General features: G+C 43.3%; 1 protein-coding gene across 1 annotated transcript in view; it reads left to right on the plus strand.

Annotated features, from left to right (window-relative positions):
* NAV2 (neuron navigator 2) overlaps positions 1 to 16,415 on the plus strand; it is a 494,616-nt gene extending 478,201 nt beyond the window's left edge. Inside the window, exons 33-38 of the mRNA XM_007955845.2 lie at positions 3,080 to 3,234; positions 3,463 to 3,534; positions 6,189 to 6,385; positions 7,331 to 7,449; positions 8,979 to 9,182; positions 16,290 to 16,415. Of these exons, the coding sequence (XP_007954036.1) occupies positions 3,080 to 3,234; positions 3,463 to 3,534; positions 6,189 to 6,385; positions 7,331 to 7,449; positions 8,979 to 9,182; positions 16,290 to 16,415 (873 nt within the window). The remainder of the gene's footprint in view (positions 1 to 3,079; positions 3,235 to 3,462; positions 3,535 to 6,188; positions 6,386 to 7,330; positions 7,450 to 8,978; positions 9,183 to 16,289) is intronic.
* The last annotated feature ends 9,211 nt before the right edge of the window (positions 16,416 to 25,626 follow it).

The following is a 25,626-nucleotide window of genomic DNA, read 5'->3' on the forward strand; positions in this document are numbered from 1 at the left end:
ATGGCACATAACAACAACAACAACAACAACAACAACATTAGGGTCCATGCTTTTCCAAAATAAAGCCTTCTTTTGTGGTAACACAAACAATAACAGAAGTTCTCACTTGCTGACTTCTTCCTTGCCTGTGACTAGCAAACTGGCCTTCTCAACAGCCATAGCTTCAAGGAAGTAGCTATTTATGTCCCCATTTTACAGAGGCGCAAACTGAGGCTTAAAGCAGATTGGTTATATTGCCTGAGGCCAGTTAGATGATAGTAAGCAGTGGAATGGGCTGGAGCCTAAGTCTTGGATTCTAGAGGCAGCAAATAGGCTTGATCCTGCTTCACAGTGAACAATGGAAACCTGTTTGAATGGAGTCAAATGTAGCACCTCGGAAGGAAGGTTGGGCAATCCTACTTCTGTGGTGATACTGCCTCGGAAACCCAAGGAGGGGTCGCTATGAGTCGGGGCTGACTCGACGGCACATAACAACAACAACAACAATGTAGCACCAGCCATGGGCTGTGAAATGTTTTCTAAAACCTGTTCATTCCTTCATCCTGCATGGGTTTGTGGATAATTCATTCTGTGGCTGGCCCTCTGCAAAGGGGCCAGAGAGCCAAAGTCGAGTTAGAAATGATTCCTCCGCCTTAGAATCACCGAAAATGCTGATTTCTGGGCTTTGCTGCATCTAGATGACTTGTTTCAGTGGGTTGTGTGGGGCCAGGAATCTGCACTATTAACAAGTTCCCCAAGTAATTTTTTTAAAAAACTTGTTATATCTTTTTTTTTCCTCAAATAATTGTGGTGAAAATATACATACCAACAGCTTCCACATTTACAATTTATTGACATTTTTTACGTTTTCATGTTGTGTGACCATTACTGCTATCCTTTTCCAAATGATTCTATCGTTATTAACGTAAATTCAGTGCCTTCTAAACAAAAACTTCCCCTTTCGTCCTCTTCCTTCCCCTGTTGTTGTTGTGTGCCGTCGAGTCGGACCCAACTCATAGCGACCCCTCCTTGGGTTGCCGAGGCGGTATCACTATGGAAGTAGATTGCCCAACCTTCCTTCCAAGGAGTGGCTGGTGGGTTTGAATTGCCAGCCTTCTGGTTAGCAGTCAACTGCCTTAGGCACTATGCTACCAGAGCTCCTCTTCCTTCCCCTAGTAACTATTAATAGTCTTTGGTTTCTACATATTATTCCATGTAAATGAGGTCACACAGTATTTGCCCTTTTGCAACTGACATATTTAACTCAGCATAATGTTTTCAAGGTTCATCTGTGTTGTGGCATGCATCAGAACTTCATTTCTCTTTACGGCTGCATAGTGTTTCATTGTATGGATATACCACATTTTTTATCCATTCATCTGCTGATGGACATTTCAGTTGCTTCTACCTTTTGGCTATTGTGAAAAGTGCTACAATGAGCGTTGGCCTATAGGCCTCAGATGATTGTGATGTGGTGGCCAAAATGAGGGAAAAGTGGTCAGACCACTATATTGAAAGCTTTTGAGTGGCTTAGAGAAGGTGCCTTTACACAGGACCAGTTTAGAGGAGGAAGCACCCAAGGCATGTGGCCAGTGACCTCAGCCCCAGTTCACTTTTTGCTTGGCAGGATACCTGCATTCAGAGCACAGCCCAGCCACCTGCACATCTCAGACCTCAGTGAGGTAGGGTGGGCTTCAGGGTCTCAGGGAGTCAAGAACCTGTTCTTGTCAGGTGCTTGATTAGGGCTGTGAGCCCAGGGTAAAGCGGGCTAAGTAACTTAAAGAATTGGGCTGTTTCTGTGTTTAAGAAGCCACATTTTGGCTTAAAAGGGAGGCCCCCGCAAAAAAACAATCCAAACCTACTGCCATCAAGTAAGTTCCAATTCGTTGCAACTCCTATTAGGTTTCTAAGCTGTAAATCTTTATGGAAGTAGATTGCCTCATCTTCTTCCCATGGAGCAGCTGGTGGCTTTGAGCCACTGACCTTCTGGTTCACCTGACCCATATACCACCAGAGCTCCTTAAAAGGGAGGCCCAGGAATATCTCTTTCTTTGGAGGAAGTGCCACCATCTGAGCTACCAGGCTGGAGTCTGAGGCCATGTAACCTGGTAAAGAGCATGCACTGGGGTCAGGCACCCAAATCTGAATGTAGCCTATGTGATCTCAGGCCAATTACCTGACCTTAGGTACCTCAGCCTCCCTGTCTGTAAAATGGAAATAACACAGTATCCACCTTACAGGGTTACTGTAGGGCTACATAAGCTAATATATGTAAAACACTTAGAGTCATGCCTAGCAGGTAATGCCTGCTGTTATTATGATGTTCCTATTATGAGGCAGCCATTCCAGGCTTTCACCAGGCCTTGTTCACCCTTTCAGCCTTTTTTCCTGTTGTACCATTATTCTTTTTCCTTTTCCCTTCCTGACCTGCATCTCCCACCCCAGCCATACTCAGCTACACTCTATTCCTAGCACTCATCCAGTATCTGATTACCTCCAGGCCTCTGATCAAGCCAATGCCCTACCCATTCTTCAAGGTCAAATTCAAAGCCAACTTACAACTAGAACTTGCAGGATCCCCTGTGCATGTACATTCATCTTCCCCTCCATTGTTCTTTGTCTGTCTACCTCTGCTCTGATCATCATTATTTGTGTGTTTATCTGGGACCCCTGTTTGACGTATTTTTCAAGGACTTCTATGTATAACTGTCAGGCAGGTGCTATGGAGGTACAAAGGTATGTGAGGCACCTGCCCTCAAGGAGCTTACTGGGAGGCTGGTTGATTAAGAAATATAAACAAACGTGGTAACATTTCTAGAGACATAGGAGAGCAGGGATAAAATTCTATGCCTGGGCAACTCCATGATGCTGTGCTCTTACCTTGGACCGAAGGTTTTCTGTCATCCCACGCTTACCCCACAGCCCCTTCAGCACCAAGCTGGTGCCCTGTAATGGACAGGCACTCAATACATGTTCCTGTCATGGGATAGCATCATGAAGGGTCTTTCATCCTGGGTGAAGTGAAGGCTCTGAGCATCTGCGTCTTCTCTAGTGTGTATTCATCAACTTATTCTTCCCCTGGCCTTCTGGGCCTCCTTAGGAATTGCGCCAGTACCTGTCCAACCTTGCTGATCAGTGCAACAGTGAGAACAATGCTGTGGACATGCCTCTTGTCATCATCCTGGACAACCTGCACCACGTCAGCTCCCTGGGTGAGATCTTCAATGGGCTGCTCAACTGCAAGTACCATAAATGGTAAAGGCCAGTTCCAGACCTCATGTTCCCTGAGCGAGAGTGTGTCACTATCATAATGTGCATTGCGTGGGCAGCCATGCATACATGTCTTGGGGCTCAGTTGGTGGTAAAGCATTGGGGAGTTCAGAGAAAGCCTAGATACATAGAGGTCACAGGCCTCTGAGAGCACCTGGCTGGCCAACTTGGCTTTGAGTCACAATGCTTTCTTTTCCTTTATTTCCCCCACAGCCCTTACATAATTGGCACAATGAACCAGGCTACCTCTTCTACTCCCAATCTGCAGCTTCATCATAACTTCAGGTAAGGTTTCACTTCTCTTTTCCAATTAGATGCTAGAATCACACAGAAGGAGAGCAAGCTAGGAAGAGTAGAAAAGCCGTTTTTTGAGTAGCTCTTACGTGCTGGGCATTGTGTTAAGCATTTGCCCAACTTCAATTCATTTAATTCTCATAATACCCTTAAGTAGTTAAATTCCTTATTCTCTGTATGCAAATGGGGAAACTGAGGCTCCAAGAATTAAGTGACTTGTCTGACGTCTCACAGCCGGTCAATGGAAGAGCTGAAACTTGAACCCAGGTCTCTTTGATGCTAAGTCCTGCTATAGCAATTTCAAGGAGGCAGCTCTGGGCAGGAGCTGGAGGTGCCCTTACAGGTCCCACACTTTAGCAGCAGCACATTTCTCTGAGTGGTTCCAAGTGAACATGAGCAGCACAGTCTTTACCTAAGAATCTCCTCCGTGTGGCCCAGCCCGTGGGCGTCAGAGCCCCAGCTGCTGGGGCTTGTGTTGGTGAGTTTGCCTTCCCCTTCTCTTTTAGTTATCTAGTGCTGCTATAACAGAAATAGCACATTGGCGTTGATGAATAAAAATGTATTTCACACAGTTGAGGAGGCAGAAGCCCAAATTCAGGATGCCAGCTCTAAGAGAAGGCTCTCTGTGTACTCTGGGGGAAGATCCTTGTCTGTTTTCAGCTTCTATTGCTGAAAACATGTTCCTTGTGGAACATGTGGTATGTAACTTCCCTTCTATGCATTCTTGCTGCTTGCTTAATCTGCTCTTTTATATGGCAGAAGAAATTGACTTAAGACACAGCCTACACTGATAATGTCTCATTAACATAACAAAGACAACCCATTCCCAAATGGGATTATAAACACAAGCATAGTAGGATCTACAATCCATATGTTTTGGGGACATAATTCAATCCATAACACCTCCCCTCTGCCCCAGCTCTGTCCTGGGTGTGTTCATCACTAGGGTGTAGGGAGGACCATTCAACTCAGTCATGCTCCATTGCGTCACTGGTTGCTTTGGCATTGCTAAGTACCTTTGTCTGTCCTGGATCTCAGCTGATTCTACCACTCTGCCCCCTGACTGGCACCTTAGACAAGGATAAAACGCTTTCTCCTGGTCTGGGACCCCTGGCTTGCTCTGCAGTGGCCACTCTGCAGCATCTCTGAGGAAACCTATTGAAAGTGGTCCTGATGTAATTATCAGAGAAATGTTCACTTCTTCCGGCCACTGAAAGCTTAACTCACCTTTGCAAGGAGGCTGTCTCAGACTTGTCATGCTTTCTCCTATCTGTCTCCCAAATCCTTCTTCCAATTCCTTCCCACACTCACTGCCACTTCTCCCAGCCCAACAACCATTGCAATCAGCCTTCCTGCCTGTAGCTCACACCCTCTGTGGCCAGACTCTGCTCTGTAGCAATCAAGAGTGAGCCATCTAGAGTACAGATCTGGCCATGTAATCCTTGTGCTAAAGACCTACAATGGCTCCCCATCACCTTTAGAATTAGATCCAGACTCCTCACACTGGCAGATCAAGTCTAAATTCTGGTTACACTGAACTTTTGGCAATTTTCTCAAACACCCCACATTATTTCTCATGTCTGCAAATGCTGTAGCATGCTATTCCTATGTATATCCTGCCCCAGCCTCTGCCCTGCCTTTCCTTATGTGGCTGCTCTGTTTATCCATCTCAGCCCAGATGTCCCCTCTTCTCAAGATCCTCCTGGATTCCCCAAGCTTTGTCATCATGTCTCATTCCTTCATGTGTTCGTCTGTCTCCTGCACTAAATTTTGAGCTCCTTGGGGATGGGGATTTGTCTTGTTGTTAGGTACCATCAAGTTGATTTTGACTCATAGCAATTCCATATGATGGAGTAGAATTATCCCATTGGGTTTCCTGCTGTTATCTTTATGGAAGAGGTGCTCTTTATGTCTTTTTATATCTTTATGGAAGAGGTGTATGGGTTAAAGCATTCAACTGTTAACCAAAAGGTCAGCAATTCAAACCCACCACCTGCTCCATGGGAGAAGGATTAAGCAGTCTGGTTTTGTAAAGATTTCCAGCCTTGGAAACATTATGGGGCAATTCTACTCTGTCCTAAAGGGTTGCTATGAGTCAAAATCAACTCAGAGACAGTGAAGTTGCTTTTTTGGTTTAATCTTTATGGAAGCAGACCACTGTATCTTTCTCCTGTGGAGCAATTAGGTGGGTTCAAACTACCAGCCTTTCAGTTAGCAGACAAGTGCTTAACCACTGTGCCACTAGGTCTCTGACTGTACTTTAGTCTCTATTATATCTCTGTAGCCCAGCACAGGGCCTGAACCAAGTATAGTTCAGTGGTTAGAGCTCAGACTCTGAAGCCAGACTGTCTTGGTTCCAGTTTGAGCTCATCTGTTCACCAGCTGGTTGATCTCTGACAAGTTACATAAACTGTCTGTGCCTCCTCATTTCTGTTTGTAAGATGGCACAGTGATAACAATACCTGTGTCATAGAGTTGCTGTGAGGAGTTCAGTGAGTTAATATGTGTACAGTGTCTGGCTCATAATAAAGCTTATTGTAGTATTAGTATGGATGCATTCCAGTTCTAAAGTGTTTTGATTCCTGAGGTAGCCATTATTTTTATCACCACCGTCATGATGAAAAAGCCCTCCTGACTTCCCCCAGGTGGGTGCTTTGTGCCAACCACACAGAGCCCGTGAAGGGCTTCCTCAGCCGCTTCCTGAGGAGGAAGCTCATGGAAACGGAGATCAGTGGACGAGTGCGGAATGTGGAGCTGGTAAAAATCATTGACTGGATTCCCAAGGTCTGGCATCACCTCAACCGCTTCCTGGAGGCTCACAGCTCCTCGGATGTCACCATCGGTAGGTAGGGGGCAGGCTGGCCAGGGTGTGCATGGGGAATAGGTGATTCTCCTGGAGCCCCAGCTTTCTTGGATGTCTGTCGTCAGGGCTTGACAGGACAGCTCTTTGCAGGCACAAGCCAGCTGGACACCAGACTGCCCATGCAGACAGAGAAGGGACACTGGGACAGTCACAGACTAAGAGAGACCCCAGACTGCCTGGCTCCTCTGCCCAGTGTCCACAGTGACCAGCAGAAGAGAGATCTGGCCAGTCTGCGCTGATGCCAAAGCTGGCCGTTCAGGGGAAGCCACCGCCACAAGATCCCCCTTCATACCCTTTGGAATTTGTTTTGCTTTAAGATAAAAGTTTACAACCAGAAGATTGGGGATTTAGAGCGGAGGAAAAACACTCACTAATCATCCTGCCATTCTGACGTAATCATTTTAATTTGGGCTTATTTCTTCTGTCCTTTCTGTACCTACAAGTTTCATGTAGTTGCAGTCATAGTCTATGTGCAGTGTGTTGTTCCCTTTTCTCACTTTGCATTATCTCATGAGCATTCCATGCTCTACTCAGTTTTTATAGTTATCATATTTAAAGGCTGCAGAATAATTGTGTAGTTGGACCAGTATTCCCTTAGCCACTTCTGTTTTCTTGGACATTTAGTGTGCTGCCATTTGAAGAAAAAAAAAAAAAAAAAATTAAGGATTAATAGTACTGCAGTGAACATCTTTCTTCATAAATCATTGCCTCCCTTCTGGATGATTTCCTTGAGGGGAGAGACCCCAGTGATGGGAGTGGAGAGACTCAGTGTCCTGCTTGGTGCCCACCCAGCAGCAGGTATTTCCACTGTCAGACCTGCCATTGCTCACAGGTTCTAGGGTCCCTCCTTACAGGATGCTCAGGCCATGGCTTCTCCCAATGTCCCCCAATTCAGCTTCTTTCTATTTTCTCTGTCATCTCCAGGCCCCCGGCTCTTCCTTTCCTGCCCCATAGATGTAGATGGCTCAAGGGTGTGGTTCACTGACTTGTGGAACTACTCAATTATCCCTTATCTTCTGGAAGCTGTCAGAGAAGGACTCCAGGTAAGAAGCTTGCTACCAATCATTTTCCTCAAAGTCAAGGGATATGTTCTTGTGCCCAGATGAGTTGCTGTTATGTCCTTTATCAGGAATCTGGCTGACATAAGGTGGCAACCCCTTGTATGGGGCCATCAGCCTAGACAATATAGGATTCCCTAAGCTGCCATTCCTGGCTCTGCCACTTGTTAGCTGTCTAAAACCCAGGCAAGTCATTTAGTCTCTTAGTGCCTAAGTTTCCACACCACTAGAGGGTGAGAATAGTAGACCTCCGCCACATAGAATTGTTGGCAGAGTTCGCTGAAACCCACAAGAAATGGAACCGTCCATGTGTGTAGCATTTCACAGTTTGCAAAGTATTTTCATATTGGCTATTTGATTCGAGCCCTGGGTTTGTCTTGAAACTAGGGCAAAGATACTTATTTATCTCTATTTTTTAAGAGAGGAAATTGAGGCTCCAAGAGAATAAATGACTTGCTTAAGATCATAAAATAGAAACTTGAAGGAGTTGGATTTTCAATCCATGCCTCTGACTCAAAGTCTAGGTTTTTGCCTGTGTGTGGCCTGATACTCACTACCTGGCCTCAGGACCATGAGGCTGCAAACCTCCCCTGCCCTATGGCTGATAGAAAGACTGAATTCTTGACCCCCTCACTCAGCCCAGAGTGGTTACACTAAAATTGGAGCTTGCAGCAATTTTGTTGTTAAGCCTGGAGGCAGCCAAAGAAGTCCCACAGGCTTTCAGCACCGCCCTGAGTAATTAGTAGGCATCATGCCCGGCCGAATAATCCTGGCACTGGTTCAGCAGATGGGTTTCTGAGAGCTTCTGTGTTTTCTCAATGCTGGACAAGGGAGGATATGAGAAGGGTTTGTAAGCCCACAGAGGGTGAGGGTGGGATGTGCACATCCATACACATTTGTGACAGTACACATTAATGGCTTCAATCAGTGTTCATAATTTCTGAATGTTTGACCAAGGCTGGCAAATGTTTGCATGGTTAGTATCTGTAATACTTGATTGCTTTGTATAGGAGCAGTCATAGTCTTCAGAAGGATTCAGAATAATAAAGAACATGAAAAGAAAGATGCAGGTATACCTCAGAGATGTTTCGGGTTCAGTTCTAGGCCACCACAATAAAGGGAATATCACAGTAAAATAAGGCACACAAATTTTTTGGTTTCCCAGTGCATATAAAAGTTATATTTACGCTGTCATTGATTAAGCATTCAGTAGCATTATGAAAAAGTTTGACATAGTATGAGAATTACCAAATGTGACACACAGACCCGAAGTGAGCACATGGTGCTGGAAAAACAGCACCAATAGACTTGTTCAACTCAGGGTTGTCACAGACCTTCAATTTGTAAAAAACGCCGTATCTGCAAGGCACAATAAAGAGGAGTGCAGTAAGACAAGGTATGCCTGTAGTTTGCAATTACTCGATCACAGGGCTGTTTTACAGAAAGCTATATGCTTAGGACTGCTGGAGAGGTCTCAGTCCACTTCCAACAAGTTCCCTCTTTGCCTGTTTCAGCTGTATGGAAGGCGGGCCCCCTGGGAGGATCCTGCCAAGTGGGTGATGGACACCTATCCATGGGCAGCCAGCCCCCAACAGCATGAGTGGCCCCCACTGCTGCAGCTGCGGCCTGAGGATGTCGGCTTCGATGGCTACTCAGTGCCTCGGGAGGGCTCAGCGAGCAAGCAGGGGCCTCCCAGTGACGCAGAAGGAGACCCGCTGGTGAGTCCTCAGACTGTAGGACAATTTGGCATTCATTGGACACTCCCTGCACATTAAGCTTGATGCAAAACCCTGTGGAAATATGAAGATGACTTGGGAAGCCTGGGCCCACTGCACGATGAGGAATATTTTTACAAATATGTTCTTCCGTAGTTTTATTTTTTCACTTGAACTTTTAACGCTTCTGAAATTTATTCTGGTGTAAGGTTAGGGATTTTTTTTCCCCCTAAATCATTAGCCTATTGTCTTTGCCCTGACTTGAGATGCCAACTTTACCATGTACTGTCCTGTTCCATTGATCTCCCATGTAATAAGTAAGCACTGCCAGAGAGAACTGAGAACCACAAGCCCAAGAACATAGGCAGGGATAGGTTTGAGGGCAGAAGGGACTCTTGGTGGACAAGGGGACCTAAGTATGGGTCCTTTGGTCAGTGAGATGACTTAAGTCTTTAACACTGGCTGGGCTGCTTAATGGGAGCTCTGGTAGCATAGTACCTAAGGCATTTGACTGCTAACCAGAAGGCTGGCAGTTCAAACCCACCAGCCACTCCTCAGAAAGAAAATTGGGCAATCTACTTCTGTAGAGATAAGCCTGGGAAACCCAAGGAGGGGTCGCTATGAGTCAGATTTGACTTGACAGCAGTATGTTTGGTTTTTTGGTTTTAGGCTGCTTAATTGGTCTGCTATTGCTAAAACCATCCATCACCCACCAATTGTTGTAGAGTCAATTCCAACTCATAGTGATCCCTTGATGACACCAACAGTTAAGTGCTTAGCTGCTAACCAACAGGTTGGCAGTTTTAAGCCACCCAGAGGCATGTCAGAAGAAAGGCCTGGTGATCTACTTCTGAAGGGTCACAGCCATTGAAAACCTTATGGAGCACAGTTCTGCTATGACTCATATGGAGTTGCCATGCTAAAGCAATAAAGGCCTTTGAATATGCGCCTGGGCCAGTGAGAGTTAGGCTTTTGTGGGAGACTGTATGCCACATTAGTGTAGTTCAGTTTCTGTACTGGATCCCAGACCTATCTTACCCTTCATGCTTTATTTTTCTCTTTTAGTCCCAAAAAACAGACCATTGCTGTCTAGTTGATTCCAACTCATAGCAACCCAGTAGAACAGAGTAGAATTGCCCCACGGGGTTTATAAGGCTGTAATCTTTACCGAGGGAGCTCTGGTGGCATAGTGTCTAAGGCATTTGACTGCTAACCAGAAGGCTGGCAGTTCAAACCCACCAACCACTACTCAGAAGGGAGACTGAGTAATCTACTTCCATAGAGATACTGCCTCAGAAACCCAAGGAGGGGTCACTATGAGTTGGATCTGACTTGAAGGCAGTGAGTTTGGGTTTGGGTGTGATCTTTACTGAAGCAGCAGACTGCCACATCTTTCTCCCATGGAACCACAGACCTTTCACTTGGCAGTTGAGTACTTTAACCACTGTACCACCAGTGTTACTTCATTAATTCCAGGATAGTGAAAGCATGGCATGCTTGCCACATTTCCACCCTACTACTCATGGCAGACATTGCTAATCAATCATGGCACTGTCTACCAACATAAGACACATACCTAGTCATACTGTTAAATTAAAACTAGCAAATCAAAAGCCCTTTAAAATAAGGAGGAAGCACATATACCAAAATCACCCATGGTTAAATGACTATTATCATGTCTTAAATTTAGCTCTGAGCTTCCCTTCCTTGGCAACTAAGGCAAAAAGAAAACCAACAGAGAATATTATTTGCATTATGTAATGAAAGAAAATATTCATACGAGAGATAGCAGGTAAAGGAGACAATGGATTTCCTGTTCTATCCCTAACAACTAATTGATTGGCTAGATAATAGGTAATTTCTGTTATTGAATGTAGCTGTGGTGCCATTGATGCTTTCAACAGGCACTAAATTTAAAAAAAAAATTATTGTTTGTGTCACTATGAAAAAGCATTGAACTAATTTGCAGTGTTTACAATAGATTCATAGAGGAAGGCAACATCTTTCAAACAGCCATTCCTAACGTTAGCCATTGCTAAAAGCCAAGGTCACTGGTTGAACACAGAAAATGTTTAGGTGAGACTTAAAGAGTTTTCAGAACAGTTACTTAGGATTCTCCTTCTGACTCCATGCCCCCAAAATGAGCTGTGCCAGGCCCCTCCCTGACTTGTTAGGGTAGATATTTGGTATTTATGCCAAGTCCCATTCTCTCTGCCCAGCATCCCAGGTCTTTGCTGTCATAGCTTTTTTGTTTACTTGTCTCTCTTCCCCACAAGACTAAGGCTTCCATGGTTTTAACCCAGAGCCTTGGAGAATATGTGGACTCTCTGGGAATGTTTGATGAGTGAGGGATTATCCATTGTACTCTGTCTCCACCTCTCCATTGGGGCCTTTCACTGCAGAGGCACTGTAGCCTGATGGTGATTTTGTGGTCTAGCTCCCCAGGAAGACCCTCCACAAGGCATCCTGGAGGAGCAGCTGACAAAGGAGCAGCTGGATTTCTTACCCAGCTACATCATGTCTTGGCGTAGCTCAGAGAGGTCCTATCTTGCTAACTTACTTGCTAAATAAAATATAAATATACAACTTAAAACTATAAAGTTCCTGGAAGCTAACATAGGGGCAAAGCTAAAGGTCATAATCTGTGACCTAAATACACTATCAAACAGAAGATTAACTAGATAACTGGGACCTCCTAAAAATTAAATACCTTTGTTCATCAAAAGACTTTACGAAAAGAGTAAAAAGAGAACCTAGAGACTGGGAAATAAATTTTGGCAACATATCTGACAAAGATCTAATCTCTAAAACTTAAAGAAAATTTCAACACCTCAACAACATAAAGACAAACAATTCAATTAAAAAATGAGCAAAGGATATGAACCAAACAAGACATTGAAGTGACTAACAAACACATGGAAAAGATCATTAGCCATTTTCACTGCCACTGATTCGATTACAACTCATAGCAACCCCCATTGGATTTCCAAGGCTGTAAATTTTTACGGGAACAGACTGCCTCATCTTTCTTTTATAGAGTGGCTGGCGGTTAGCAGCCAAATGCCTTGACAACCATACCACCAACTCCCTTCATTAGCCATTAGAGAGATGCAAATTAAAACTACAAATACCATCTCATCCCTGCAAAAAATGGGGCTGATCAAAAAAAGAGAAAACAACAAATGCTGGGAAGGTTATGGGGAGAGGGCAACTCTTACACACTGTTGGTGGGATTGTAAAATGACACCACCATGGAAAATGCTGTGGCGCTTCCTTGAAAAGCTAGAAATAGAAATACCTTGTGATCCAGAATTCCTACTCCTAGATATATATATCCTAGAGAAATAAGCTCTGGTAGCATAGTGGCTAAGACACTTGCCTGCTAACCAGACAGCTGGCGGTTCAAACCCACCAGCCACTCCTCGGAAGGAAGGTTGGGCAATCCTACTTCCATAGTGATACTGCCTCGGAAACCCAAGGAGGGGTCGCTATGAGTCGGGTTTGACTCGACGGCAAACAACAACAACAACAAAAGAAATAAGAGCAGGGACATGAAGAGATGTATGCACACCCATGTTCATCATAGCATTATTCACAATAGCAAACAGATGGAAACAACCTAAGTGTCCATCAGCAAATGACTGAATAAACAAAATGTTGTACATACAATGGAATACTACACAACACAATGATAAAGTATATCGATGAGTCCATGAAACATCTTAAAACGTGGATGAATCTGGAGGTTATTATGCTGAATGAAATAAATCAATCACAAAAGGACAAATATTGTATGACCCCACCTTTATAAAAGTCAAGAATAGGTTTACACACAGAAAACAGTCTCTGATGGTTACCAGGAATGAGAGGGGGAGGGGAGGAAGACAATCTGTGTACTAGATAGTACACAGGTGTCAATTGTGGTGAAGGGAAAGGCAATACACGTATGGAGTCAGCACAATGTGACCCAGGTAAATGAAAACATGGAGAGGTATACAAGCATAAAGGACAAGTACACTAAATGCTATAGCATACACCATTCTACAACAATAGTAATACCAACCAGAAATTTGAGAGTGGTTATATAGGCAGATCAAAAAACCAAAAACCAAACTCACTGCCATCGAGTTGATTCCAACTCATAGAGAACCCCTTTTGGGTTTCTGAAGCAGCAAATCTTTATGGAAGTAGATTGCCCAGTCTTCCTTCCGTGACATAGACAGATATGTATGCTATATAAGTGTGGGAGGCATATGGGAGTACATGCACGTGCATATACATATATAGGTATTTGTGGGCACTTATATATACATATTTGTATGTGCTGAATATGTATATATATTTGTATAGGTAATAAAGCACATAGAGGGTGTAGTTATGGAAAACTTCTTAGCCATACCCAAACACTTCATGGGGCTGAGTTACTGCACTTGAGGGCCATACTCTCAAGGGACATCTAGGTTAATTGTCATAAAGATAATGTTGTACGTCGTAATTTGGTGAATAGCATCTGGGATCTTAAAAGCTTGTGAATGGCCATCTAAGATATAACTAGTGATCTCTTCCCATCTGGAGCAATGTAGAGTGAAGGAAACCAAAGACTCAAGGAAGCAATTAGTCCACAGAACTAATGGCCCACACAAAGCACAGCCTCTTCTAGCCTGAGACCAGAAGAACTAGATGGTGCCCAGCTATGACTAATGACAGTTCTGAGCAGGGACACGATCAAAGGTCCTGGCTAGAACGAGGAAAAGAATATAGAACCAAACTCAAAGTCATAAAAAAGACTAGCCTGATAGAGACTGGAGGAACCCAAGAGACTGCCACCCTAAGACACACTTTTAATCTGGCACTGAAGCCACATCCAGAGGCCACTTTTCAGCCAAATAATAGATTGGCCTATAAAATAAACAATAACACCCATGAGGAATGTGATTCTTAGAACAATCAACTATACCAAACCCAACAGGCAACATTAGCCCAGAAGCAAAGAGGAAAAGTCAAGGAGGGGCAGGGAAACTGGAGAGACAGAAATGGGGAAGGCAGGGTGGACATGGGGAGAGTACTGACCCATTGCAGGGATAATAACAACCAATGTAGTAGAACAAATTGTTTATAAATTATTGAATGGAAAACTTCACCTAAAATACAATGAAATGTTCCAAGTAATAAAAAGCAGTCAGGAACTTTCTCTTTGAAAGGAAAAAGAAAAAAATAAATATATGTAAATACATACTCACACACATACATAATTTATACTTATAAATGAAATTATTGTGGCCCCATGTGTACAGAGAACTACTATGCAGGGTTTTCGAGGTTGTCACCCCTCAGAAGCAGATTGTTAGGTTTTTCTCCCAAGGCATCTGTAGGTGAACCTCGAGCCGCCAACCTTTTGAGCACTTACGATGTGCCAGGCAATGCCTTTTTCCATTTGTGCCACCCAAAGAATTGGTTCAATAACAACTAACAACCACCACCTAAAAGTAGGTCCTCTCCGAGTAGCGACTGGGACCTTAAAAGCTAGGAAGTTGCCATCTATATGCAACAACGGGTCTCTCCTCATCAAGAAGAAAGAAGAAAACCAAAATTAATGGAAACAATCAGTCCTAGCGACTGGTACACCATCAGATCTGCAACCTATACAACTATGAGACCAGAAGAACTAGATGGTGCCCAGCTACCACTGCCATCCACTTGGAAGGGATGTAGGAGATCCTGCATAAAGAGGGAGAACAATGTGGTACAAAACTCAAAATCATTTGGAGGCAAAAAAAAAAAAAAAGAAGAAGAAGGTGGGGACCAGGTTTGCTGGTTCAATAGAGCCTGGTGTAACCACTGAGACTATGGCCCCTAGCTGCCCTTCAGGTCTGGAATTGAAACCACAACTGTGGTTTCCAGCCAAACAAAGTACAGGCATGTGAGTTAAACATTTACCTCAAGTAGACACACGCCCTGGAGAGAACAATCATGGGAGAAGGAAGGGCTGCTTATGCACAGGGAGATAGCTCAGGGTGCAGAAGAGTATGAAGGGATGGACACTGGGAGGAGGTAACTATGGGGAGGAAGTGGGAGGGGAGCTGCTGCATTGTAAATTTTGGTCAATGACATGAGACAAAGTATATGTGAACTGCTGTATGAAAAGTGAATTTACTCTGTAAATCACCCAAATCCTAATAAAAAAAAAAAAAAAAGAAGGAAAAAAAAAAGTAGGTCCTCTCCCCACTCCAAACAAATGACAAATAGAATCTAGACCAGGGAAGATTTGGGAATGCCATCTTTAAACTCTTTTTCTTAAGTCAGATGATACTGCTAATGATGAAGATGTTGGCAGATCACATGTATTTATTAAGTACTTAGAATATGCCAGGCAGTGCGTGTCCCTTAGAAAAGGGCATTATGTCATTTTTGTCCCTGCTTCATTCCCATGAGATGGATGTTGTTGTTCTCCTTATTGTGGAGATGAGGAAACGGTAACTCAGATACTTTAGCTAAGTTGCCCAAAATTTCCCGAGTCACAATTGCGGCCTACCTGCGCTCAGAGTCTGTGCTGTTCCTGGTGCTCTCCCTGCCTCCCACGAAGCTTTGTCAGGCTCTAAAGCACAGTTGGCTGCAAGATGACCTCTGGCCAGAGGCAGGCCTGCTCTCATGGAAGGGAGAGCCATGTGCTTTAGATGCCAGCAGTGCTGATATACTTGTCCTGAAAAGAGGGATGCTTGACAGGTATCTTCACCTAGACCGAGGACTACACCTGGGTAAGTTGTGTTCCTCCCAGGTAAAAAATAATATGTATACAGAACTTTATGTTTAAGTGTTTTGCATATATTAATCCAAACCATAGAGAGGGCACTGTTATCTACAAGTGGTAGATAAAGAAACTAGGGCAAAAGAAGTTTAAGTAACTGTTCCAAGGTCATATAGCTCATATAAGTGGTAAGGCCAGAATGTGAACCCTGGAAGCCTGGCTCAGAGCCCTACTCTTGTCTTCTGCCTCTGTTGTGGGCTGCAGTTCCAGGGGGAATCTGGAGGAGACAGCTTGAGCTTCTAAGAGGTCAGCGATTGAGAGCTGACGAGGCTGGTGTGCTCTCACGCTCTCTGCTCTTTCCCCAGATGAACATGCTGATGAGGCTGCAGGAGGCTGCCAACTACTCCAGCCCCCAGAGCTATGACAGTGACTCCAACAGCAACAGCCATCATGACGACATCCTGGACTCATCCTTGGAGTCTACTCTGTGACAGGGGCCCGACCATAGAGCCAGCCCACCTCCTCTTTTCCTCACCCCATTCCACCTGCACCTGCCACTCCATCCTGAAGATGACTTCCTGAGCCAGCCTCCAGCCACAGCACTTGAACTGCAAGAACATCAAGACTCCTCGTCCCTCAGCCTTGACCTGGGTGCAGGCCCCCTAGTCCAACCACCTTGGGACTGCTTCCCTCTGATAGTAAGAACTGCACTATGTTTCATTTTATTTTAATGATTCTGTTCTGCCTGGTTGCTGTGACCTCCCTAAGACACTGAAGATACTTCTCGGGAAAGGATCATCCCAGTTGAAATGAAAAGGAAAAGAAAGAACCAAGTGGAAGCTCTGAAACCAAATGGCATCCTACCGTGAGCTGCCCAGAGACAGAAGAGACCGGATCAAAGTTGGAAAAGCAGACAGCATTGCTTCCTGTCCTCACAGACCCTCCCGACCGGATCTAGCTATCTGCGCCCCACATCCATGCCAACTTGGCCCCTGCCCAACCTACTACAGAGCGAACTGGTGCTACTTATAGGGCACTTGCTTTGGTCCCCTCAACAAACTACAGAGCTACAACACAGGGAAACCTTAGGAAAAAATAAATCATGCTTTTTCATTTTTTTGTTTTATTAATGGTGCTCTCCTTCTCCGAGAGGTATTTTGCCTGTTCGTTTAACCACACCTTTCAGGTCCATCAGCCTCTGGTTAATTAATCCATGTGAGTGAGTGAAGGAGTGAGAGTGTGAGAGTGTGGATGTGGCTGTTGGTGCAGTGCAGCTTTTGTTTGTTTCCTTATGACATAAAAATGAATCAGGTTTTTTTCTTTCTTTCTTTTCTCAAACACTGTGTATAGTGAGAATTGTTCTACTTAGGAGAACTGATTACCCCTCAAAAATGACATTGCCCATTGGTTTTGAAGACGTTTCTCCCTTCCCTCGTGGTCAGAATCAATCCTTTGGCGAAAGTGAGAACCGCAGGAGTTGAGTTTTGGTTTGGTCCTGCTTAATTTTGGTTTTTAGTTGTCCATCCTAACAGTTCTATGTGCTCACCTCCTACTGCTGGAGCTGGGGGGTCTTTGTGGTCTCTGTAAAGTGGACAAGGACCCAGTCCTCAAGACATGGGTGAGCCATGACCTTCGTCTTTCCTCCTCGTCCTTGAGGCTTTGGAGTGCACATCTATACCTCGAGCAGCCCAGCCCCGACTGCAGGTGGGTGGTGAGGTCACCTCGCAAAAGACTTGCACTTTCTCGGGAACCAACACACGCGCAACTCAACAGGAGTGGGTTACCGCACTTTCTCAGCAGCCCCAGCCCCAGCCCCGTCAGGACAAGCCTTGCCTGACCTCTTCGGTGCTGACCTTCCCAAAGAGATGCCTTACTGGTTTTGTACTAACCATGTTCATTTACACACATGCCATGCCTGCCTGGGGGTTCGTTTTTTTTTTTTTTTTTTTTTTCCCCATCAAAGCAAACAGGGCTAAAAAGTCATCTTTTCATTAGGAGAACCCAAGTTGCTGTGATTTTTCTCATCTAAAAGACTCAGTTGTGTGGCTATGTGAACATGGAAAAAAGAAAAAAACATCCGTTTTTGGTTCTTATCAGTCTCCAGCCAACAACCAGACTGGAATAATGATCTGTCTTATGCAGTAAAAGGCAAACTTTCCTGCAAGTGTACATGACATTGCTGACACACGCCCTGGTAGAAACCCAGTTTGCCGTGTCTTCAGCATGCTGGTATTTTCTTTCCAGAGCATCGTAACTCTGAGTTTGTTTCTGTTTTGTAAGAAAATCTTTATTGGACCCCAGTGAGGGTTTCTCTGTTAATGATCAGGGTTTTTATTCCATCTTTTGCATTTCTGTTCCTGAGGGTATGACTCTACGTTTTTTCTTATCTTCTCACCACAAGAGCTCCACCTGAAACTGCTCACGTCACTTTGGATGACACCGTTTGCTTCCTCTTTGAAAGGAAAAGGGGAACGTGTCCCGCTAACTGGTGAATACAAAGCCTTTCCACTCTGCCTCTGCTTGAATCTCAGTAAACTTAGACTCTTCGGTTTAGCTTTCATTAGTCAACTGTGTGTGGTTCTGGTTTTGTTTTTAATAAAAAATTTAAACCATATATTTACCTTGTGACCAGAGGGCCAAACTCTGAGCCTTCTGGTAAACCCAAATGGTGGCCCTTCTCAGACCATTTATCTCCCAGCAATGACCTTGCACTCTCATACTGTGAATTTGGGAGAAGGTAAAATTGACTTCTCCTCGTGGGCAGTTTTCCTAGTCACCTTGTGAGTAGATCCTGCCAATACTGTTTGAAACTTTTTTTTTTTTTAATGAAGCCCTCTCTTCCTCTTCTCCAGTCTATCACAGACTCCCCTCCCACTGGGTCCAGACTCAGAATCGAGATCTCTGTACCTGGTACAGCCTGATTGGTGAGTGGTAATTTCAAGTAGTATAACCTTTGTATTCACAACTTGGTGTCCTTCCTAAAGTTTCGGGAAGCAGGGTTGTCTAATATGCACTCTTCTTATTTTGATCATGTTTTACTTTAGTGTCACTCACCTTTGACAAAGTGACTTTGTGCTCATTTAGGGCTCTGTCCAAAATGCTTCCATTTTGCCTTTTTCTACAGTTAGGCTAATTTTGAAATGTATGAAATTCTATGCAACATTTACATTGAGTTACCAATGGAAGCCAAAACTTTTCTTTCCAAATTGCCAAGAATTATACAGGCCATAAATGAATGGGAATGCCTTTTAATTTAAGGTGGGAGTGGGGAGGGGAGGGGAGGGAAAAGACAAGGAAAAAGTCTCATCTAGACCTTTGTTGTACCTTGGGGACGTTTTTTTATTTTATTGTTAATGCTTAAACTTCAAAGTTCTGTGTATTCAAATTTGTCTGATCATGGCGAATCTACTTCAAAAGGAAAAATAATCCAACTTAGTGGATATTGAATGGAAGGTTTGCTTATTGATCTAGTTATTTCCAGCGGAGCGGTTTATGAAATATGTTCTATAAGATGTACATTTTTTCATTGTAACATAAAAATTGTAAATAATTGATGAAAGTGCTGCATTTTGATGAATTTTTTCTAGCCATTTTTAAAGAGAAAACTAGGAATTGAGTATTTTGTGTACGGTATGTTTCATTCTTCCTCCCCTTCCTTCTTCCCTCCCTTCCTATTTAATTTTCATTTGTCATGAGGTTTTGAATTTGCCAATGATCTGTTGGAGATCATGCCCCACATCATAGAGAATAAAGCTGATGATTGTACCAGTCTTAAATTATTCATGATTCAATAAAATTGATGCTTATTTATTCAGATTAGTGGTTTGGCTTGTTTGTGCTAGAGCAAATCTTTATCAGAATTCAATTTCAAGCCAAGACATTCTTGTCTAGATGCTGCAGACATTTTCAGGGAAAGCCCACAATATTTACAAATCCATCCTGGCCACTACTATGTCATCAAGACCCCACCTCTTCTCAGTTTTCTTATCTAAGTCATCACTACTCATGTGGAACTTGTTAGAACTGCAGAATTTTAGGCTCCACTCAAATTTTATGAATCACTAGGGATCTTGTGGAAATGCAAATTCTGGTTCAGGAGATCTAGGATGGGGCCTAAGATTGGCAGTTTCTATCAAGCTCCCCAATTTTGCCAATGCTTTGGTCCCTAGACCACACTGAGTAGCAAGCAGTATCAGTATCCAGTTGGCTGCCATTCATTCCCTTGGCATGAGAAAGATTTGCGTATTGAGTACCTACTAAATGCCAAATGCTTTCCCACAAACTAATATAATCTTCAATATGACCCTGTGGAGGTAAATATTCTTTCCCCCATTTTATAAGTGAATAAAACAGGCTCAAAGAAAACAACTTGCCAAAAATCCTGCAAGAGATAAGAAAGTTAGAATTTTAGCCCCATGTTCTACTACAAATCCTACCTAATCTGGTGCCTATGATCTTATGGGCCCTATTCCATGTTGCAGCCCACATCCAAAGCAGAGATGGACAGTGGGAGATAGCATCATGTTTTAGCATTTATTTTTTATCAGCAGCAACTAAAACTTCAAAGGGTTGGTTTGAAGTGAAGCTTATGGATTTAATGAAATTGATCCTACTCAGCTGGCCCAACTGCTAGTGACATGAAATGTCCACCTTACTGGGACCCACAATAATAGCCTAGTAGGGTAACTAAAGAATCCACAGATTTTTTGCATGACATTTTTAATGCCTGTCAAAAAATGAGGGGAAAGTGGTACACTGGTTTGGCATCCGATGTCTTGAACTTCCAAGTTTCCTGAACAAATATTCTACCCCACTACTAGATGATGTGCTCTGATTTTATCTAGGAAATAACAGCATACATAACAGGTGTGATGGGCCAGATGCCTTTTTTTTTTTTATGTTGTGTCTACAACATACAATTTACCATCTAATGTAAAATCCAGTGGCATTAATCACACAGTGTTGGGCAACTATCATCACTATTTGTTTCTAAAACATTTTTTTTTATCACTTCAATAGAAACTGTACCCATTAAGCAACATCTGCCCATTCCCTTTTTCCCCCAGCCCACGGTAACCACTGATCTACTTTCTGTCTCTTTGCATTTGTCTATTACAGTTATTTATATAAGTGAGATCATACAATATTTGTCCCTTTGTATCTTATTCCACTTAGCATAATGTTTTCAAGGTTCATACATACCATAACATGTACTAGAATTTTTGTTCCTTTTTATGGCTGACTAATAGTCCATTGTACATATATACCACATAGTTTATCCATCGGGAGCTCTGGTAGCATAGTGGCTAAAAGCACTTGACTGCTAACCAGAAGGCTGGCGGTTCAAACCCACCAGCCACTCCTCGGAAGGAAGGTTGGGCAATCCTACTTGCGTAGTGATACTGCCTCGGAAACCCAAGGAGGGGTCGCTATGAGTCGGGGCCGACTCGACGGCACATAACAACAACAACAACAGTTTATCCATCTATTTGTTGGTGGATACTTGAGTTGTTCCCATTTTTGGCTGTTGTGAATAATGCAGCAATGGACATTTATATACTAATATCAGTTTGTGTTCCTAATTTCAGTTCTTTTGGATATATACCTAGGAGTGGAATTGCTGGGTCATATGGTAATTCTATGTTTACCTTTTTTGAAGAACCACCAGTTTTCCAGAGTTACTATACCATTTTCCCTTGACAGTAGCAACAGATGAAGATTCCTATTTCTCCCAATTTTCACTAGTGCTTATTTTGATAGTAGCCATCCTAATCAGTGTGAAGTAATTTTGATTTGCAATTCCATAATAACTAATGATGTTGAGTATCTTTTCATATGCTTAGTCATTTGAATATCTTCTTTGGAGAAATATCTAAAGTCCTTTGCCCATTTTTTTCGGTTGGATTGTTTGTCTTTTTATTGTGGAGTGAAGGAGTTATTTATATATTCTGGATATTATACTTATCAGATATATAATTTGTAAATATGTCCTCCCATTTATTAAGTTGTCATTTCATGTTCTTGGTAATGTCATTTGGTGCATGTTTTGGTTATCTAGTGCCACTCTGACAAGAATAAACAACAAATGGGATGGCTTTAACAAACAAGAGTTTATTTTCTTACAGTTTGGAGGCTTTAAGTCCAAGTTCAAAGCACCAGGCTCTAGGGGCTGGGTGAAAGCCCCTCAACCGTGGGTTCTAGCTCTGCCTCTTGCTCCTGGCCCACTGAAGCTAGAGGCCTTTCTTCACTCAGATGGCTGTTGCTGGGCTGAGAAGCCCAAGGTCGACAAGTGAAAAATCACAGTCCCAATGTTACCAAACAATATGGGAGGCCTTGGATTCAAGTCCATTGAAAGCCCCAAGATCGGCAGAGCATGGCAGGCTGCTGAACAAGGACTCTGCATGCAGGGTTCAAGTGTGCTATAAGCTAGAGACCATTCACAAAGCTGCTGCTTAGATACAGGAAGCAGACCACATCCCTAAAGCAGCTACTCAGCTGCTTGTGGTAGATCCCACCATGCAGTTGATTGCCAGTCTCATCATGGGGAATAACTACCACCAGCTGCCCAGCCACTCAACCAGGCCCAGCCAAGTTGACACCTAACCTTAACCACCACAGTGCACAAAAGATTTTTATTATTATTATTAAGTCCAATTTATCTACTTTTTCTTTTGTTGCTTATGCTTTTGGTGTCATATCTAAGAATCAATTGCCAAATACTAAGTTCTGAAGATTGACCTTTATGTTTTCTAAGAGTTGTCTGGTTCTAACTCTTATATTTAGGTCATTAATCCTTTTTGAGTTAATTTTCCTTTATGGTGTGAGGTAGTGGTTCAACTTCATTCCTCTGCATGTGGAAATCTAGTTGTCCCAGGATTGTTTGTTGAAGAGTGAGCTGTATGACTTTTTAAAGGGAAGGGAAGGAAGAGAACTATACATTTCATGTGTTTGTCAAGCATTGTACTGAGAACTTCATTTTATCATATGTAATCACAGGTCTCTAAAATGTAGATATTATCTATTTTATAGGCAAGAAAAATGTTCTCAGACATCAGAGAACATAGTAGAAATGTAATTCTCTGTTTGACTGGTTCTATAACCCATAACCTTTTTGCTACATTTTGCTACAATCAGCTTAGGTTGGAATTTGAGAGTAAGGTGACACATCCCTTCTATATTAGTTAAGAAGCTCTGATGGTGTAGTGCCTAAGGCATTTGACTGCTAACCAGAAGGTTGGTAGCTCAAACCCACCAGCTGCTCCATGGAAGGAAGATGGGGCAATCTACTTCCATAAAGATTTACAGTTCTGGAAACCCAATGGGGGTCAGTCTGTGTTGGAATTGAAATAAAACAAAAGCATAAGGGAAATTAAAGATCCAAATAAATGGAGGGGTATAGTTTTTAAAAAAAAAACATTGTCATAGAATTGATTCCAACTCATGGTGACCCTATAGCACTTACTGATGAATATCAACCTTCAGTATGGATTTATACCTCAATATAAAGAAAACAAAAATTCTCACAACTGGACCAGTAAGCAACATGATAAATCAAGAAAAGATTGAAGTTGTCAAGGATTTCATTTTATTTGATCTACAACCAACACCCATGGAAGCAAGCAACAGTCAGGAAATCAAATGACGTACTACTACTTGGGTAAATCTGCTGCCAAAGACCTCTTTAAAGTGTTGAAAAGTGAAGTTGTAACTTTGAGGACTAAGGTGTACCTGCCCCAAGCCATGGTATTTTCAATTGCCTCTTATACAAGTAGGAGCTCTGGTAGCATAGTGCCTAAGGCACTTGACTGCTAACCAGAAGGCTGGTGGTTCAAACTCACCAGCCACTCCTTGGAAGGAAGGTTGGGCAATCTGCTTCCGTAGTGACACTGCCTCAGAAACTCAAGGAGGGGTCACTATGAGTCAGGTCTGACTTGACGGCACATAGCAACATCTTACACATGTGAAAGCTGGACAATGAATAAAGAACTGAAGAAGAGTTGAAGCATTTAAAGTGTGGTGTTGGCAAAGAATAGTGAATATCCCATGGATTTCCTGAAAAAGAAACCAATCTATCTTGGAAGAAGTCAAGCAGAATGCTCCTTAGAAGAGAGGATACGTTCTCAGTAGGAATCAGTCACTGGAGGACATCATGCTTGGTAAAGTAGAGGGTGAGCAAAAAAGAGGAAGACCCTCAACAAAATGGATTGACACAGTGGCTGCAACAATGGGCTTAAACATACCTACCATGGTAAGGATGGCACAGGACTGAGCACCTTTTTGTTCTGTTATCTGTAGGGTCACTATGACTCGATGGCACCTAACAAAACCATTATTAAGTTTAGGAATTGGAATACTCAATGTGGTGAAAATGTCAGTTTCTCCATAAAACCAAACCAGACCCACTGCCATCAAGTCAACTTCAACTTACAGGGACCCTGTAGGACAGAGTAGAACTTCCCCATTGGGTTTCCAAGGCTATGTATCTTTTTGGAAGCAAATTGCCACATCTTTTCCCATGTATTTGCTGGTGAGTATGAACCAATGACCTTTCAGTTAGCAGCCAAGCACTTAAACACTGCACCACCAGGGCTTCTTAATTCTTCCATAAAGGACTGTAATTTGATACAATCCATTCAAAAGCCCTATAGGGTCGTTTGTGGAATTGACAATAAAATGTATATGCAAATGCAAAAGGTAAAGCATAGCCAATAAAGAAGAATGAGAAGTCTTCTCTACCATTTATCAAGACTTATTATAAAAGTCATTAAGACAGTGTGCTATTAGTACAATGGACAAATAGTTCCAGAGAATAGGCCCAAAATAAATCCAACACACATGGAATCCTGCATAATATTGTCTCTGACTAAAAACCAAACCAAACCAAACCCACTGCCGTCAAGCCAGATCCAACTCATAGTGGCCCATCCTTGGGTTTCCAAGGCGGTATCTCTACGAAAGTAAAAGGTCCAGTCTTCCTTCTGAGGAGTGGCTGGAGGGTTTGAACCATCTACCAGACCTCCTTGGACACATCACTGGGAAGGATCAGTTGCTAGGGGAGATCATGCTGTTTGGTGAAGCAGAGGGCCAGTGAGGGTATGAGAGCCTCTCGGGGAGGTAGATTAGTGCAGTAGCTGCGACAATGGGGTGGAACATGCTGGTGATGGTGAGGATGACGCAGGACCATTTCGTTCTGTTGTACATGGTCACCATGAGACAGAGCCCACTCGACGGCAGCTAACAGCAACAACATCACGCAGGAGTGTAAGTGCTTTGGGATGAACGTCACAAACATAACGTTAGTCGAGTGAAAGCAGCCCGGCTGCTCCCAGCTCCTACACTAAGGCTGTGATTTCAGACAGTGCTCTCAACCTCATGGGGCACAGGTGGCGCAGTGATTAAAGCACTCGACTGCTAACTGAAAAGTGACGCTCCACGGGAGAAAGATGTAGCAGTCTATAGTTGTTGTTAGTGCTGACTCATAGCGACCCCTCTTTGGGTTTCCAAGGCGGTATAGCTTCAGCTGAGTGAGGGAGTGGACAGAACATGACAAGAAAGGGAGAAAAGCCAATAAATGGTTCTTTAATTACCATTGTGGGCAACTGGAGCTCAATCCCACTGTTGTTGTTGTTGTTATGTGACGTCGAGTCGGACCCGACTCACAGCGACCCCTCCTTGGGTTTCCGAGGCAGTATCACTATGGAA

The sequence above is a fragment of the Orycteropus afer genome, unplaced genomic scaffold, assembly GCF_000298275.1.
Source record: "Orycteropus afer afer isolate SDZICR_OR568_19922 unplaced genomic scaffold, OryAfe1.0 scaffold00014, whole genome shotgun sequence".
Classification (NCBI taxonomy): domain Eukaryota; kingdom Metazoa; phylum Chordata; class Mammalia; order Tubulidentata; family Orycteropodidae; genus Orycteropus; species Orycteropus afer.